Raw genomic sequence first — 19,702 nt, forward strand, 5'->3', positions numbered from 1 at the left:
CTCGGACACAGCTCTTAATGAATGAATGAGAGGCTGGATGCGAGTCAGCTAGTACAGTCGTACGTATGCCACTTCGGGGAAGCGCCCTTTTCTGTTCCCAGGCAACATCCATTGAGGCGCGCTTGGAGGAGTTTGCTGTGGAAGAACTAGAACAGAGACGGCGAGCACGTACCGCTCTGGTAGGCGAGCTCCACGGACTCGCGTCCGCCGTACGGGAAGCTCTGCAGCGTCAGCGAGGGCTGGGCGAGCGACGGCTGGCTGCTGTCTGTCAAGCGGGTTTGGCAACAAAATTGAGGCGGGGTTACCGTGACAATAACAACAACAACAACAGCAAGCATTCAGTGCATCCAGACAGGAGTTGATGCAGTGGAGGTGAAAGGAAATATATAATTTAATAATGAAGTCATTATTTGAATGAAGTGTTTTTAATTTTTCCCTCCATGCATCCACCGCTTATCCTCTTTGGGGTTGCAGCGTTTTTAATTTATTATTTTTCATTTACAATCATTTTGTAATTTTATATTTTAAATGTATTTTATTTTATGCATCCAATTATAATATTATTAATAATATTATTATAATATTATTATAATATAATATTATCAATGTTAAATCATTTTACAATTGTTTAATAACATTTTTATTTGTAATTCATTTCACCATTCATTAATTAACTAGCTATTAAAAATGATTGATTAGTTAATAATGAATGCGCTTTTCTCTCACTGCCTTTGTGGTCATTTGACTTCGTCGTGTTCTTCTTTTCTAATGCTAGCATGAGTGCTAACGCAACGCAAAACAGTTGATGCAGTTGTCGCCGTGGCAACCACTTTGCTCCTTGGTGCAAACCAGTGGGGGCATCGTTATGATTACTTTGTTATTTTTAGGTCACATTTAGTTGCTTTCAGGCCTTAAGAGGGTGTCCTGAGTTTGTCGAGAAGGTGTGTCAGAGTGCACACACACACACACACACACACACACACACACACACAACCCCCAAACACACACACAGCCACTGTGACGTCAAGGACACACACTTTTTTTAAATGCAAATGTGTTCATGCAACTTCCTGCCAGTGCACACTGCTATTTGGCTTCCCTGTGTACGTGCGCGTGCATGTGTGCGCATGTGTGTGTGTGCGTGGACTCGGCAAGGTCATATGTGCATCAAGCCAGCCATGAAATGGAGTCATAGCAGCAGCTGCACAACACTGACTATGATGAAGACATCTCTGTGCTAATGGGAGGATTTACTGACCCCACACTGACACACTGTGTGTGTGTGTGTGTGTGCGTGTGTGTGTGTGTGTGTGTGTGTGTGAGACCATGAAGGCCAGCCACTATGTCAGAGAGCGTGCACTCTCATGCTGCAGTTTATTGAAACTCGCTTACAGTTGAATCTGTGACACTTGACTCCGCCCACATGACCAGCGCGCATGTACATCATGGCATGTCTGCGTGTGGCGTGCACCTGCTGGCACATTCTAAAAGGTGTTCCTAATAATAGGACGCATCTCCAATGGCCCGGGATGAAGTGAATGTTTCAATATGTGACAGAGTGGGAGTATGAGAGAACATGTGATCTTGTGTGAGGCCTGCTGTGATTGGCTAGAAGTCACATGGAATTTTCTTTAGTAAAGAGAGAGAAAAAGAATCCCAAGACTTTAAGGCAGAGTGAAGTGTAAGTGTGAAATGTGGAAACTAACAGCTGAGCTCATGACTGGAGGGGCGAACAGGACACAAATGTTGTCAGATGCAACAGAATACAGGGAGGTGTTAAAAGAAATAAATATGTAAATGAGATCAATATTATCAAAGAAGATGCCTGCAGTGGATTGTATGGTGCACTATTTTGCTAAAACCTGTCTCTATTGACCTTAATGGTGCACTATTTTGCTAAAACCTGTCTCTATTGACCTTAATGGTGCACTATTTTGCTAAAACCTGTCACTATTGATCTGAGTGGTGCACTATTTTGCTAAAACCTCTCACTATTGACCTTAGTGGTGCACTATTTTGCTAAAACCTGTCACCATTAACCTTGGTGGTGCACTATTTTGCTAAAACCTGTCACTATTGCCTTTAGTGGTGCACTATTTTGCTAAAACCTGTCACCATTAACCTTGGTGGTGCACTATTTTGCTAAAACCTGTCACTATTGACCTTAGTGGTGCACTATTTTGCTAAAACCTGTCTCTATTGACCTTAATGGTGCACTATTTTGCTAAAACCTGTCTCTATTGACCTTAATGGTGCACTATTTTGCTAAAACCTGTCACTATTGATCTGAGTGGTGCACTATTTTGCTAAAACCTCTCACTATTGACCTTAGTGGTACACTATTTTGCTAAAACCTGTCACCATTAACCTTGGTGGTGCACTATTTTGCTAAAACCTGTCACTATTGCCTTTAGTGGTACACTATTTTGCTAAAACCTGTCACTATTGATCTGAGTGGTGCACTATTTTGCTAAAACCTCTCACTATTGACCTTAGTGGTACACTATTTTGCTAAAACCTGTCACCATTAACCTTGGTGGTGCACTATTGTGCTAAAACCTGTCACTATTGATCTTAGTGGTGCACTATTTTGCTAAAACCTGTCACTATTGACCTTAGTGGTGCACTATTTTGCTAAAACCTGTCACTATTGACCTTAGTGGTACACTATTTTGCTAAAACCTGTCACTATTGACTTTAGTGGTGCACTATTTTGCTAAAACCTGTCACTATTGACCTTAGTGGTGCACTATTTTGCTAAAACCTGTCACTATTGATCTTGGTGGTGCACTGTTTTGCTAAAACCTGTCACTATTGATCTTGGTGGTGCACTATTTTGCTAAACCCTGTCTCTATTGACCTTAGTGGTGCACTATTTTGCTAAAACCTGTCTCTATTGACCTTAATGGTGCACTATTTTGCTAAAACCTGTCACTATTGATCTGAGTGGTGCACTATTTTGCTAAAACCTCTCACTATTGACCTTAGTGGTGCACTATTTTGCTAAAACCTGTCACTATTGACCTTAGTGGTGCACTATTTTACAGAAGTGTAGATTTAATGGTTTAAAATCAGCTTGAATCCACACACAAGAGAAAAGACTGGTCTCGCAGCTTGTTTTACAGCACATCCGTCTCACTATTATGCTATCAAATGTATCTGCAGCTACAAGATAAAGAATAAAACATTGATTGTAAGAGAGCGCAGGCAAAGACAGAAATAAAAGAAGAAGAGGCCGGTGGGCAGAGAGCGCTATGAATATAATATATAACATATAATATGTCATATAAGCTGTGTAAGCAGAGAATCAAGATGCGGCTCCATCCACTCGGAGCACATAAAGGTTAAAAATGACTCTCTCTCAACCCAGCACTCACCTTCAATTACCCAGCGCTGACACATTATGGCCACACAAAATGGCTACTATTAGCTGTAATCACCCTGCATTCAGCTAATGCTATGCTGAGCGAGACCACGGGAGAATAATTGCCCATGAGGGGATAAAACACTAAAAAAGTCCATTCAGTGAGCGCATGTTCCATGCTTGGTGATGAAGACTAATTGTGTTTCATGTTTTTCTAGTTGCCGGCCTTTACTTTCTTCACTTTTATTCCTTCGCACTTCTCCGCGCAACTTTACGCGGCCTCGCCAAAGAAAGCGGCGACAGGCTGTCCTTGCCGTGACACAAAAGGCCGCCCAAGACAAGCAAGAAGAGGACGCCGGCGCGGCCTTGCCGCGTGCGTCAGCGCCGGGAAAATTGATTGTGAGAGAGCGAGACGTGTTTGCACATAAGAGGTGCGAGGCTGCGGCCGTCTTCTCCTGATCCCCGGGATTTGCATGGCATCAGCATTAACGCCCCCAACTTCCCCCACGCGTCCTTGCGCCTTTGGGCGGTGACCGAGTGTTGCTTTGTGTTTGCATGAATGTGTGTCAAACAAATCTGAGGCAACACCTGAGCCGTGCACAAAGCCACGCAGCTGCTACAACACACACACACACACACACACACACACACACACACACACACACACAAACACACCTACACACACACCCACACACACACACTCTGCCTGGCATCCTGGATTTATCCAAGATCCTTCCTCCCGACTTTGATCCCTCAATCTGCACGTCCCTCTTTCTTAATAACTCAGCTCATTTTCCAATTCGGCTTTTGACACACGACTCAGGCTCGAGTCGCTGACTTCCTGAAATGTGTCGGAATGTTGAACTTTTACTTTGGGAATGAAATGTATTATTTTCAATTTTAAAGGGCTGCTGAATATGAGGAGAGCAGAACATGGCAGAATCCTCCTGCTCGCCTGTCGATTACACCTGATGGTGTAAAGGTACAGCTGCTACCTTTCCAAATAAAATTCTGCTTAAGGCCCCAATTTGACCACGGGGGAGTTGATTGCCACTTAACAGGGTAACGCCCCCTAAGCAGGGATGTCCAAACATTTTCCAGCAATGGCCACGTAGTGAAAAATGTTTGCTACCAAAATGACATTATTTTTACTCATACTATGACAAGTTTATTCTTGTAAAATTGCTGCTTTTTCTCATTAGATATGACTGTTGACTTTGACTTTGTATGACTTTCTCTTAATAATTAGATTTTATTCTTGTAAAATTACAGTTGCCCCCCCCCATATTTTTAAAAATTGTCCAACTATTTCAGATTTTTTCTTGAAAATTTTCTTCTTGTAATTTTGACTTTATTCTCATAACACTGTAACTTTTCTGCAACCTAATTTTTCTAAAATTACAACATTATTTGTTTCTCATAATATTTTTTCATACAATAATAAATGTTTTCTTTAATATTTAAATTTTATGCTACTAAAATGATGTCATTTTTCCTCATAATATTACGACGTTACACTAGTAAAAAGGTCTTTTTCTCGCAGGATTACAATTTTTTTATTCGGAGGAAAATTACTGCTAATTTTTGCGGGGGGTTTTTCCTCTGTTTTTTTTTTTTTTTTAGTTTTCTAGTTAAATTCTATTTTTAGACTGTGCCATGGGCTAATTAAAAAAACAGCTGCAAAATATGAGAAAAAATAAATGTGTAACTTTTTGAAAGTTTGGTTGGGGAAATAGTCAGAATATTATGTTAATAAATAATAATTATTATTTCTATATAACAGTATATAATAATATATAATAATAATAAATATACAATAATATATATATATATATATATATATATATATATATATATATATATATATATATATATATATATATATATATATATAAAATAACCATATAATATTAAAATAATTATTATATTAATAATAATACATTATTTAAGAAGAAAGTTGGAAATATTTAGAAAAAAAACAGAAAAAATGGGGAAAAGTTGCTACTAATAATTTGCTTTTTCACGTATACAGTATAACAATATTCTTGAAATATATACAGTATAACTTCTTAGCACAGCTACATGTGTTGCTCTACATAATATCATACATTAGTGGCAAAATTTCATACTTTCAATGTGTCAAAAAACAACAAAAAACATTTGGACACCCCTTGATGTAAACAAAGACAAGTGATCAGTCAAAACTTTGGAGACATTATGTCATGTTAATGTATGGGAAAGTGTCTCTAAACTTTTGACTAGTACTGTGTTCTTTCATTTTTATGTATTTGAAATTATTTTATTTCATTATTTGAAAAAAGTTGTATATACAGTCAAACCTGTCTTAGCGGCCACCTGTATAGAACGGCCACCTGCCTATAGCAGCCACTGAAAAATCCCCCGCAGGAAATGTACAGACCCTGTGTATAGCAGTCACGTGTCTAACGCGGCCACTCATTTTGTATCCCTTGGTCAATATCTGACCGCATATAGTGGCCAAAATAGTGACTCAAGCAGAAGCTTCATGCACGAAAACGTTTCGTTTTTTAAGCAATGAAGCCGTCGTGTGTAGACTTTAATTGACTGAGTCCTAGTTCGACATAAAAAAGCCGTCTTCTTACTTTGCAATGCCGCCCTGAAAAGATTCAATGACGGCCAAAACGGTAATCTTCCCACTTTGCAATGCTGAGAAAAAATTCTAAAATACTGAAAACACCTGAATAAAACATCTAAAATATCACTTCATTGCCGACTAATTAGAGATTAGAAGCCCATTCAATAAGAAAGGAGCGATGGTATTGTTAGTTTACGACGATCTTCGCACCTCGTCCGCACTCGATTGTTCACGCACACACCCATTCATGACTGCTTCACGCGTATCCTGTACATATATCCTCAAGCTCGTTCACTAAAATTTTTATTTCTTGCTTTTAAAATCGTGTTTTAAAAAAAAATCAAAGATGGAAATTTGTGACGTTCTGCAGGACAGGAGCGAGCGTCCCCTGTCCTGCCTCTTATTTGGCGGGCTGTGCCTTCTCCGGGGAGGAAGAGGCAGCCGCTTCATGCCTGGTGGCCCCGCAGCTGCGGTCAATTAACATTTGTGGCGGATAAAATGCCAGCGCCGTCAAATGTGCGGCGCTGGTTCATTGTTGTTATTGATATTACTAGTTTCCTCACCGGAGCTGTTACCTAGATTTACCTACCTGTTTATGTGTCAACAGAGCGTTTTCCCCTATGTCTCTTGGTTTTGCTCCAGTCTTTTTGTGAATACATGTTCATATGTGTGCGCACAAATTCAAAATGGCCGCCAACCTGTCTGTAGCGGCCACCTGTCTATAGCGGCCACTTTTGCTGTTTCCCTTCAGTGGTCGCTATAGACAGGTTTGACTGTATTTGTATTATTTCTTTGATGTTTTGCATTTTGTTCCCTTACTGTAGCCAATCAGAACCAAACCGTGTTCTTAAAACTGAGGTACGGACCGAGCGGTGATCAGGGCAGAGAAGAAATCATTTGATCCATCCCAAAATGTAAATGGGTCTTCCTTAACCGATCAGGTATGGAAATTAGTTCTGTACTTGCTATCTATCTGTCAAGGTAAATAAGAAGATGAAATGATTCACACACAAAGAATCAGAAGACACGAGATGAAAATCTGCCTCCTGAGGCATGGAGAAAAGATGGTGTTTGGGTTGGATTGGATTCTGTGCGGGTGCTACATTGTCAGGAGGAGGAGGAGGATTGTGGAAAGAACATTCTGGAAACATCATGCTGGGCGAATGCAGTCGATACAAATAAGTGTTCTGCTCAGCAGGATGTACAAAACAGCATATGGTCCTGGAGATGGATGGGGGCGGGGACGACGGGAGATTGTGTTCTGGTGGGAATTTATCTACATGGTGTGGACAAAAGTATTGGGACACCTAGGCTGTCTGCAAGAAACTACAACCTCTGACTGATTGATTGATTAAGAGCCGCATCCATATACTTTAGTCCGTCCGTATCAAACGGCCGCGGAGGCCGGTGGTGATGATGGATGGGCGGATGAGGAAATACGCAATTGATGAATAGATGGATGTCAGGGAGCGGGACGGCGAAGGTGTGACGCGAGGTGACAGTAGCAGCAGTAAAATGTAGAGGAAGAGATGAGCGATGGTGCTAATTAGCATAGCGCTCATTAGCTGAGGACACACAGTCAATGTTAATGTCTTCAAGTGAAGGTGAGGACACGCTTGTCTTACCCAGGGACGTGGTGGCAGGGACGGGCTCTTTGGACACTGCATGTTGAAGAACACAACACCATCATTAACACAGACGACACACCACGTACTCTTCTGACCCCCGTCATTGGATCGAATGGTGGGGAAGAATGGCACATCATAAGGAACGGTACAGACCTTGTTTTTTTACATTTATTTGGGGTACAGAATGAGAACAAAATGCAAAACTGCTCAGCCCAGGGGTGTCCAAACGTTTTTCCAGCGAGGGCCACATAGTGAAAAATGACAGGATGCAACATATGCTAAGAAGTTACTGTATATAGACTTTATCTAAAAACAAAAAAATGCATCTCAGCTTTGTGATATACGTGAAAAAGTCTATTATTACAATCAACTTCACTCAACTCTTTTTTCCCCCATTTTTACTGTTGTTTTCTTCTTTCTTCTTTCTTCTTAAATAATCTCTATAAATCTTCTTCTTGTATTATTAGGACTTTATTCCTATAATATTTGGCTATATTGCCATAACATCATAACATGTTCCCCAACCTAATTTTCCATAAGTTACAACATCATTTTGTTTGTTTCTCATAATATTACAACTTACAAAAAAAATAATAATAAGATTTTAACTCTATGTTGCTAAAATGTTCCTCATAATAATAGGAGTTTATTCTCGACAAAATTGCAGCTTTTTTTCTTGTTAAAATGTGACTTTTTTTCTATTTTGACTTTATTCTCGTAAAATGATCGTTTTCCCTCACTAGGGTTGCAGGTATGCTGGAGCCCATCCCAGCTGTCTTCTGGCGAGAGGCGGGGTACACTCTGGATTGGTCTTGGAAAATTACATACAGCTGTTTCTTTTTTTTTTCAAATTTCTGCTGCTCGTTTTCTTCTTTTTAATTTTCCAACTATTTCAACTTTATTCTTGTAAATGTTCTCGTAAGTATGACTTTATACCAATAATGTTTTGACTTGAACATAGTAACTTTTTCTGCAACGGAATTGTCCAAAAATGACAACTTTATTCATTGTTTTCTTTGTTTTTCATAATATTACAACTGTAAAAAAAAAAGGTCTTTCTTTAATATTTCTAAATTATGCTACTAAAATGACATTATTTTTCCTCATAAGAGTTTATTCTCGCAAAATTGCAGCTTTTTTTAAATTTATGCTGTTTTTTTAATTATCCAATATTTAAACTTTCTTCTTGAACATTTAATCTAAATTATGACTTATTTACTGTAATTTTTTTACTCTATTCCCATAATATTATAACTTTTTCCACAACCTAATTTCCCCAAAATTACAACTTTATTCTTTGTTGTGTTTGTTTCTCATAATATTACAAATGTTAAAAAACAACTTTCTTTATGCTACTAAAATTATGTTATTTTTCCTCATAATATGACAAAGTTAATCTCATAAAATTATGACTTTTTTCCATTGGATTACAACTTTTTTCTCTCCATATTTTGACTTTATTCTTGTAAAATTACTGCTGATTTTTGCATTTTTACAGTTCTTCTTGTTAGTTTTTTGTTTTCTTGTTATATGATATTTTTGGAATGTGACAAGGGCCAATAAAAAAACATCGATGGGCCACAAATGGCCCCTGGACTGTGCTTTGGACACCCCTGGCTTAGCCTAAAACAAAAATGTAATTATGAATACCATTTGCTTCCATGATTTCTTCTGTCCAGGCCAAGATGGAACTTATTGTTGACTAGTTTTGTGTTCTTTGAGTTTGCCAAATGAACGAGCCTTACAGGATATCGTTGCATCGTGCCAAGTAAGGGCCTGTGTTCAGGTGGAAAGGATAAAGTAATCCATGGTTTTGGCCATTCATCCACAAGGAAACGGTGTTCTGGGTGCCCTGAAACAGTGTTTTTTTTTTTTTTTTTAAAGCGGCATCCAGAGTGGGAATATCTGACAGTGCTGCCTTGTCGCTGCCGTACGGACAACCAACAATGACCATGCCATCACGTGACCAGAAGTGAGTGGTGCATAGCGCTGCCGAAAGGCCAACAGAATATCATAACATTTCCACTGGCGTGATCCAAATTAGTGACTGGCAGACGTAAGTGTAGGCGTGAGTGTGTGTACCTGAGTAGTAGGAATTGAGCAGGGATTTGCTCTGCAGCGTCTTGCTTCCCTGCATGGAGAAGGAGCAGGAGGAGGGAGAGGCTGAGGAGGTGAAAAAGAGGTGAGATGCACAGTAAACACAGGCGATAATAGAAGATGTTAGAAGACGAAAAGAGAGGAGAGAAAAGCAAGAACATTGACACGAGTGACCTCTTACGATGGAAACATCACACAACACCATGAGGGAAAAAAAGATCAATAGTCCATATTCAAGAGAAACGCTAATGGCACCATCCCCGCTACAAATATCGAATTCTCCAACAAAAGCAGTCGCATGCGACTGAGCACTTAAACGTGCCGCACTCTCTCTTTTGTGAGCGTGCATGTTAGAACTGGTGGAAAAGTCGATATAAAAAAACGCAACAACCGCTGGGAATGAAAGACGAAATTGTTTTGTTCTGACAACAATCGCTGGACACTTCATTAGGTACACCAGAAACTGTATCACACGGGCCACTCATAATCCTTTCACCCTCTAATCAGGTGTGCCTGGCTGTTTTTTTTATTGGCCCGTGGCAAATTCTGAAAACATGATTTAGCAAGAAACCTAAAAAAAACACCCAAAAAAGAAAAGTGAAGAGGAAAAATCAGCAGTAATTTTGCAAGAATAAAGTCAAAATATTAAGAGAAAGAAGCTGTAACCTAACAAGAAAAACACCCTAATTTTACAGGAAAAAAATTTAAATTATTTAAAAAAAATAACATCACCTCAATAGCACGGAATTTAAATATTAAAGAAAAAATGTGTTATTTTTTTAAATGTCGGAATATTATGAGAAACAAACAAAACAATGAATACATTTTTGGAAAAAGTTATCATGTTATGAGACTAAAGTAGAAATATTATGGCAATAAAGTCAAAATTACTAGAACAAAATTCACAAGAAATGAAATATTTGGAAAATGAAAAAAAAGGAAAAACGGCGGTAATTTCACAAGAATAATATCAAAATATTAAGAGAAAAATTGTCACAATTTTATGACAATAAAGTCATAATATTATGAGGAAAAATAATGTAATTTTAATAGCATAGAGTTAACTCATTCAATCCCAGCCATTTTTCAAAAGACAACCCCTTCACTACCGCCCATTTTAGACCATTTTGAAGTTTCAAGGCACACAGAATATTTTGTTCTATGGCTATAAAAACATGGAACCTACTAAAAGAAAGTCTTTCGTCAGAAAAAAAGTTTGTTTCAACCTTTTCCCGCTCTTTAGTAATCAGCAGTAGAACATAGGTATGTTTCAGGAAAATATCAGTTTCTGACTAAAAAAGGGAGAAAACCAGCTTTTTGTGAAAATATCCATACATTCACTTGGACACAATTGTTTTGCTTTTGTGAAAGCTCAAATATCTAAACAACTGTACTACAACACAAAAAAGGGGTTGTTTTACAACAAAAAAACAATTTTTTTGACAAATTTAACACCATGAACTATTTACAATTTTCACATTTGGAACTAAACTGTGTGTGTGCACGTGTGTGTGCACGTGTGTGTGCGCGTGTGTGTGCGCGTGCGCATGTGTGTCTGTGTGCATGCGTTCAAATTTCCCTACAATGCGTAACCTTCTGCCTGCTACAGTCTTTCATGCTCTTCCACTTCCTCCTTGCCGTGGAGTGTGTTAATACATGTAAATGATCCATGGCAAGCTCTTATCAGATGCACTTCTGCCATCTTGTGGCCGTTTTTATGGCTTAAAACTGCAGCGACAGTGACCTTTATTAGTCTGCAGTTTGTCTTTACCTCTTTGCCTCTTGCACAAAAAAAACATAAAGGGAGTTTGGGTTTAGAAAACCGTATAAACACGTATTTGGTATTGAATGAGTTAAAGAAAAAATTTTATTTTTAAAAGTCGCAATATTGTGAAAAACGAACAAAGCAACATAAATGTGCAATTTCTGGGACATCAGCTTGCAGAAAAAAGTCATGATATTATGGGAATAAGTTACAATATTCCAGAAAGAAAATGTATAAAGATGATTAAAGAAGAAAAAAGTTGAAATCTTTAGAGAATTTACAAAAACCCCCCCGCAAAGATTAGGACAAAAAACAACAAAGAGTGAAGTTGATATATAATAATATGCTTTAAACCGAAATGTCAAAGCTGAGATGCATTATTTTCTTGAAATATACAAGTATATAACTTCTTAGCATATCTACATGTGTTGCTTTACAAAATATCAAAGTGGCAAAGTTGCATCCTTTCTTTTTTTTACTATGTGGCCCTCGCTGGAAACACTTTGACTTAAATCAAGTCAGCAAATATTGCGATCGTAATGCTTAATAATAAGACAGGGTGGACATTTAGGACGCACACATTTGTTCTGGTTCTGCAACTTGTGCACCCCTAAGAAGATGCCTCACATTAAATGCACGCGCATACACACACACACACACACACACACACACACACACACCTACACACTCACACACAAATGCGCGCACACACTCGCACACACACATCTTTGCTCTGCCAGCTTTCATCTTTGCAAATGTTATTGACTCCTCTCACATGACTCAGCATTTTACTCTGTCTTATTAAGACTTAGCCTGGATCTGTGTGTGTGTGTGTGTGTGTGTGTGTGTGTGTGTGTGATGACACTGCAAAGTCCCCCCCAGCCAGTGACTACAGAGCGTAATGACTGGCAGTAAATGTGATATAGTTGTGATTTTATTGGTTACTGGCACAAAGCGGAGTATATCTCCGGATGGACAAAAAACACCTGCTGGCCTCCACAACAAGTGTTTTTTCTTGTGTTTCTTTGATTCAAAACTGTTTGAAACTGGAGCTAAATTAGAAATCATTCAAACAAAAAGTGTTAGAGCATAGATTAACCACCTGTTTACCACCCTCTAAATAGGCCTTTTAACATTACTAGAGCCCTCTAGACATGAAATAACACCCCTAAAGTCACCTTTGCACTCCTTTTACCCAATATAGTAGACATAATAAGAGAAAATAAGACATAAATAAGAATTGTGCTTGTGTGTGTTGCTGTAAATGTGTTCCGGTTGTAGGAGAGCTGAGTGGGGTGGTGAGGTGGTATTATTATCTGTATTATTATCTGTCAAAATCAATGCTTATGAGAAGTCAACTATGATGCCTGTGGTTCTCTTTGGGCCACATGCAGCAGGAACGAAAGTGACTTGGGTTCTGGTCCGTGTGCTGGTGTAACACGAGTGCAGCGCTGACTCACTGCAAAGTAGCTCAGTGCTAACCTTGGCTTTCAGTGGCTAAGCACTCCCGAAAGGCCAGCGTGACATTTTCAGGTGAAAAATGCCCTCACATATAGTACTCTATCATTATGGTACTCACACTCACACACACACATATACTGTACATACACACGCACACACACACAGAGCAATCTCCAGAAACTAAAGCGGCATATAATGTAAAAGTATAAAGCAGGAGTTTTTCCAGAGAGGACCACATCCAGGAAAATACAATAAACGTCCCAGTTTTCATACGTAAAATTTTGGGTCTAAATTTTTCTCTAGTTTTACAACAGTGTCTATAATTCTTCTCTATAAAATGTATTTTTTTGTCAATGTTTCAGGGTGTCTGGAGTGGATTGAATGGCTTTCCATTATTTCCTAAAAATAACTTTGGAACAAATTAATGACAAAAACCGAGGTTCCACTTTATGTCTCCTTCATAATAAAATAACTGCATTTTTACAACATGCTAAGGGCCAATAAAAAAATGAGCTGTGTGCCAAAATGGCATCGAGGCATGTTTGGGAGTCACACGCTCTTACAGTTTGACATGCATTCACCAGGAAAGGGACGGGACTCACTGAAGCCGTTGAGGTCCTGGCTGGAGGTGGAGAAGGGGTCGTCTTTGTGCAGCGTGCTGACTTTGGTGGTGCTCTTATCCGCCGTGGTGACGGGCCCCATCTCTCTCTGCTGGGTGGAGCTGCTGGCCGTCTCCTTGTGCTTCTTGGCCAACTTCCTGCGGAGCAAACACATCTTCACTGGCCATTTCATTAGGAACACGTGCACAGGAGATCCCATGCAACAGAGATAATAATGCTGACTGTGGATGGACACTGCACTGTGTCATTCTGACAGCTGTTTGTAATATTTAAAGTTTTAAAAACAGCTCCCAATGTGACGCATTGCAAGAAGCAAAGTGATAGGAGTAGAAATTGCGGGTGAATGCCGAAAACCTGAAGCTGACGTGAAATGCTGTAATGTGGAATTGAAGGAAAGGAGGACATGTTTGGGATCTGGAAAATTGAAGCTTGAACGTTCTGGTGATGAAATGTGCAAAAATGTTGTTCATTTCAATGTGGGATTCCAAGAAAAGCAGGGATTTTGGGACTGTTGGAAATAGATAGCATGAGTGTTTTGGTGTTGGAACGATTTGAATCAGTTGACAAAGGTCGTAGGAATTCTTAGGCCCAAAGGGCATTTGTATGTGCAAAAAATGTGGAATCACGGGAAAAGTTGGAATTTTTGAGATATGGAAAACAGATTAATTGGAAAACAGTCGTCCCTCACCACATCACGCTTTGAATTTTGCGGCTTCCTCTATCATGGGTTTTCAGAAATATACAAATTAATAAATCATTTTGTTCTGAGGTTCAATGGCCTATTATTAGTCAAAAATATGCATATTTAAGCAAGTTGTACTTATTTTTGGCCCATATGAAGCATCTTCAAGCATAAAAATTGTTAAATGAAGTAAAATACAAATATAAGGCATTAAGAAGACGCATTGAAAGACGTTGTGATGATATGTAGTGTTTTACACTGGTCATTAGGTGTCAGCAATGTTACATTGATGAGACAATAGCCACTGCTGGAATTTACTGTACAGAACAGGCAGTAAAAAAACACAAGAGTGAGTATTATGTCTTATTTTCTCTTATTATGTCTACTATATTGGGTAATATGAGTGTAAGGGTGACTATAGGTGTGTTGTTTCATATAAAGAGGGCTCTAATAATGCTAAAACTAATATTTAGAAGGTTGCAAACAGTTTTTCTATGCTCTAACTAACAAAATATTCCATTTATACATAAGGAATCTTACTTTATGTAAATGTGCTAATCACAGTCGGGCCTGGAATCAGTTAACCGCAATAAACGAGGGATTACTGTAGTTGATTGGAAAATGCAGAATTTTTAAGATGAAAGGGAATTTGTGTTTGGAAAATATGGAATTTCAGGAAAAGTGGAAAGTGGTCCAGAATGAGCTGAATGTTTTTCATAGTGGAATGGTTTCAGTCAGTTGTGAAACGTGGAACTTGTAAAACACATCCATTCATTCCCGATGGGAATGATGCTGCGGAAAATGTGGAATCGCAGGGGATGTGGGAACTTTTTGGAATGTGTCAATCGATGGCCTGCATGTTCCGAATGAGCAGAACATTTTGACATTGAAAGAGTTTGAGTCGGTTGAGAAACGTTGAAGCAGTCAAGCATCAAGTAAAACAAACGGAAAAGTTTCCATTCATCTTCTTCTGCTTATCCGAGGTCGAGTCGCCGGGGCAGCAGCCTAAGCAGGGAAGCCCAGACTTCCCTCTCCTTGGCTACTTCGTCCAGCTCCTCCCAGCGGATCACAAGGCGTTCCCAGGCCAATGTGTCTTGGGGCTTCCCTGAGGCCGGTTGGACGTTCCCTGAACACCTCCCCAGGGAGACGTCTGGGAGGCATCTTAACCAGATGCGGAGGAGCAGCGGTTCTACTCCGAGTTTCTCCCAGATGACAGTGCTTCTCACCTTATCTCAGAGCCCAGCCACCCGACGGAGAAAACTCATTTCGGCCACTTGTACCCACAATCTTGTCCCTTCGGTCACAACCCAAACCTCATGACCATAGGTGAGGGTAGGAACAGCGATCGACCGGTAAATTGAGAGCTTTGCCTTTGGGCTCAGCTCCCTCTTCACCACAACAGACCGATGCAGAGTCCGCATCGCTGCAGACGCCGCGGCAATCCGCCTGTCGACCTCGCGTTCCATCCTTCCCTCACTCGTGAAGAAGACCCCAATAGACTTAAACTCCTCCAAATGGGGCAGGATCTTTTCACGGCCGCTTCACATTCGGCTGCGAACCAATCCAGTGAGAGTTGAAGATCACGGCCCGTGAAGCCAGCAGGACCACATCATCTGCAAAAATCCTGCAGCCACTAAACCGGATCTCCTTAACTCCATGGCTGCGCCAAGAAATTCTGTCCATGAAAGTAACAAACGGAATCGGTGACAAAGAGCAACTCTGGCGGAGTCCAACCCTCGCTGGAAACGACGGCATCCCTCACCGCTGATGACGGAATGTTTTCGATGCGAGATAAGAACATATGCAAGTGTCAATCAATCGTGAAAGATGAATTAAGCACTGTTATTGGTAGACAGGAAGGAGAGATGAACAGGAGATGAAGTTGAGAAAAGAGAAGATGTCCAGCCCGACCTAAGCTAACTAGCGCTTAGCGATGGTTGGCTAGCTGAGCGCAAGCGGGAGATGAGACAAGACTGAGAGGATGATGATGATGAAGAGCAGGAACAGCGGGATGAGGAGGAGGTGCAGACGGAGACAGCCGAGGGAATTGCACGTGCGCGTGCACGTTCTAAGAGCAATGGTCTCCGCTAGCTGGCACACATTCATCCCGTTAATGGACTCGTTTAAATGACAAATTCCTTGCATATTGTACGCGGCAACGAGAGCGGCCTGGTGCTCTCCGATGAATGTCACGGCGCCAGTTCATTAAGCAACGAGGTGAGCCGAGTGGGCGCCGACCGCCACGAGAATCATGGACTACTTTGTGCCCCCGGAGCGTTAATTGCAGCCGTTTGATGTGTGGATAATGAGCGACGCGTGGATGTTTTTTAGGAGCCGATGAGCAGAGCGCTCCCCTCCCCGTGCCTCCAAGTGGGGGGGCGTTATCTGGGAGAGGCACAAAGCTAGATGAGATGAAGCCAGGCCACTTTGGGGGAACTATTGAGCGAAAACACTGCCTCTTAATTGGCGCTCGTTTGCTACATTAGCCGTCTAACGCTGGCTAACGAGCTCCCACTTCAAATAAACCACCTTTTTTTTTCTTCTTCTTTGGTGCTTTCCTGTCTTTCATTCCAAACTTGTGTCAGACTGATGGGATCTCCGCCACTTGATGAAAACCTTTTCTAGTCTCTAAAAGAGGCTTAGGACTTTCATTTGTCTGAAAACTGAGCTGATGGGTAAAACACGTTGTTAAGAAAAGTTGACAGAATGATCAAAGTCACATTTGATGACCGTGGAAAAGTGCAGTCGTATTTACAGGTGGTCCTCGGGTTACGTACGAGTTCCGTTCCTGGACTGTGATGTATGTCGAGTTTGGGCCTACGTTGAATATTACACCTAAAGCAGGAGTGTCCAAAGTGCAGCCCGGGGGCCTTTTAGGCCCGGAGGGATTGTGTCTCACAGCTGGCCTGGGAACGCCTTGGTGTCCTCCCGTTGGAGCCGGAGGAGGTGGCCGGGGACCGGGAAGTCTGGGCTTCCCTACTGAGACTGCTGCCCCCACAACCCGGACGCGGATAAGCGGAGGAAAATGGATGGATGGATGGATAGTGTTTTTATCTTATATTTGGCCTTTTTTGCAGTGTACACAAATGTTAGCAAATATAAATGGGACTCTCACGGCATCCAGACCTAGCTGGTGACATACTGTAACATGCATGGGGTATCGGTTGAAGGGGTGTTCCTAATCAAGTGACCCATTTTCAACTTCACGGGATTATTGAGTCGTTCTACCAAGCTGCAGGAGGAGGGGGTGCTTTTATTTCGATAGCGTCCACAGAGGCAACCTAAGGCGTCCAATCAAAGGAGCGCTTGTTCGGCTTGTCCGGGGACGGACTGGCGTCACGTGTGAAGGCTGCAAACGTCCTCAGCCGGCACGCTCAAATACCCTGCGGCAACCCGCCCCCAGCTCCCAACGCAAAGGCACGCCAACATGGCGGCAGCTCCAAGGAAGGCTGCAGGCCAAACCCAAACAAACTTTCATGTGCACATCACAGGCACAACTCATCACAGCATATCATACAAATCCCCAGGTAGGCCCTCTGTGTGTTTGGTTGGGTCACGGTGGGGTCGACATCACAGTAATCTGATTGGATGCTAAGGAAGTGCTATTTTCTTCTGGTGATGCCAGGACATCTCTGCTGCTCTGCTGCATGGACATGATCGGAACCTTTTGCTGCTGGCTGTTGGATGTGAAGGGAAAAAAATCATTCATACAAGCTCATATCCATTAACAATAGGGATGTAACAATTCATCTACTTCATCGACGTGTCAATTTATATTGCTATGATCCAACTACATCCATCTGTGTTCAGCAAGTTGCCATTCCGGACGACATAAATCGATCTAACATCGTTTAAAAGGTAATCAATCGATTGCATCGATACTAGGAAATAAAGCACTGGAGTTAAGCAGTTTTTGGCCTGTAAAGAGCGACTCTAGACGCCCTACACCTCGGACGCTACACTCGATTCCGTCTACCTGTGATGTCATCACCACGCTCCGGCAGACGTAGCATGACGGATGGCGGTGTCATTCCGAGCCGGCGAGAGATAAATAATTAAGCCATCACTGCGGCCCAGTGTGTGGAAACACTTTGGCTTTTGTAAAGAGGGACATGTTCTAAATAAGTCGCCCGTTGTTTATAGGATATGTGAAGGTCGAGTAAAATACCAACGCAACACAACAAAAGGCGCCATGGGATCTCACACAAGGTTGACCGTCCTGGGACCTCCTTGCAGCAGCAGGTAGGATTGTTACAATCCCCGTATTTTAGCGATGCAAAAATTGGACACTGTATGTGCACACTTGATTTGGAGAGTCCGTGTGGACGTCCTTGCATTTTTGAGCTTCAGGACAAGATAAAGGGTATGTAGGATATAACTTCACTTTAATATCTGCAGATGGAATTTCGTTAAAATCTGATGGTGCCAAATACGCTAATTTTGGCCTGGAATTACTGTGTACATGCAATTTGTAGTTTGGCGTGGAAACGAGTACAGCGCGCTGTTGCACTGCGAGAGGGAGCCTACATCAAAATTATGAAAATTGATTTTCTTCCCTGGACTTTTGGATTATCAAAAAAATGGGTACACAAAGGTACACAAAATGACAGTAGTTAATGAGGAACGAACCAACCTAACCCTAACCACTACTCATTAGTTCCTAATTAGTTCTTTATTAGTTCCTAAGTGTGGTAGTTCCTGAAGTGTTGGTTGCACTTTATTCAAATAAAATGTGAATGCATTTGCCATTAATTGTTTTTTGCTTGTTTGTTTATATCCATAAATAATTTATACCCGATTCCCTTACAAAAACAATGGTAATCTAGGAAACTTCACCTGCACTGTCCAGTATCCCAGTATTTATTTTACAGTCACACTGGTGGAATTTTTGCCTAAAAAGTTACTGAATCGATTTGGATTGTTTCATTGTTTCAAAAATGTGAAAATGTTTTTTCTCATAAAATTATAACTATTTTGTCATAAGGGTTTTTCTCATAGTATGACAAATTTCATCTTGTAAAATGGAAATATGTTCTTGTAAAATATTTGTACAATACTCTTACTCAGTACTTTGGCATGAAACTGCAGATTGTCTCACAAAAATATGACTTTTTTCCTTGTAATTGTGACTTTTTCCCTTCAGAGTTTTTCTCATACGACAACTTTCATCTTGCAAAACGGCAATGATTCCGGCAATGATTTTATTTCATAAAATTGCGACTGCTTTCTTGTGACATTGCAGTATGCTCTCAAAATATTACTTCATTTTTGTCAAACTTTTTTTAATTTTTTTTTTTACTTTTTCTCATAAGATGACAACTTTGACTTGAAAAATTGCAGTAATTTCTTATACTTTTTTTGTAATATTCTGACTTTTTTCTTGTGAAATTGCATCTTTTCTCATAAAAAAAAGACTTTTTTTGGTAAAATTGTGACTTGTTTTCATAAAATGCTGATTTTTTAAAATAATA

The 19,702-nt window shown here is 40.5% G+C and overlaps 1 protein-coding gene across 11 annotated transcripts in view; it reads right to left on the minus strand.

Annotated features, from left to right (window-relative positions):
* Nucleotides 1–19,702, minus strand: part of ptprt (protein tyrosine phosphatase receptor type T) — a 230,476-nt gene that overhangs the window by 42,347 nt on the left and 168,427 nt on the right. For all 11 annotated transcript variants that reach the window (XM_054784610.1, XM_054784608.1, XM_054784609.1 and 8 more), the window contains 4 exons: nucleotides 13,532–13,686; nucleotides 9,689–9,769; nucleotides 7,604–7,639; nucleotides 173–265 (listed from right to left, as the gene is read on the minus strand). In XM_054784610.1, the coding sequence (XP_054640585.1) occupies nucleotides 173–265; nucleotides 7,604–7,639; nucleotides 9,689–9,769; nucleotides 13,532–13,686 (365 nt within the window). The remainder of the gene's footprint in view (nucleotides 1–172; nucleotides 266–7,603; nucleotides 7,640–9,688; nucleotides 9,770–13,531; nucleotides 13,687–19,702) is intronic.

The sequence above is a fragment of the Dunckerocampus dactyliophorus genome, chromosome 8 (assembly GCF_027744805.1).
Source record: "Dunckerocampus dactyliophorus isolate RoL2022-P2 chromosome 8, RoL_Ddac_1.1, whole genome shotgun sequence".
Taxonomy (NCBI): domain Eukaryota; kingdom Metazoa; phylum Chordata; class Actinopteri; order Syngnathiformes; family Syngnathidae; genus Dunckerocampus; species Dunckerocampus dactyliophorus.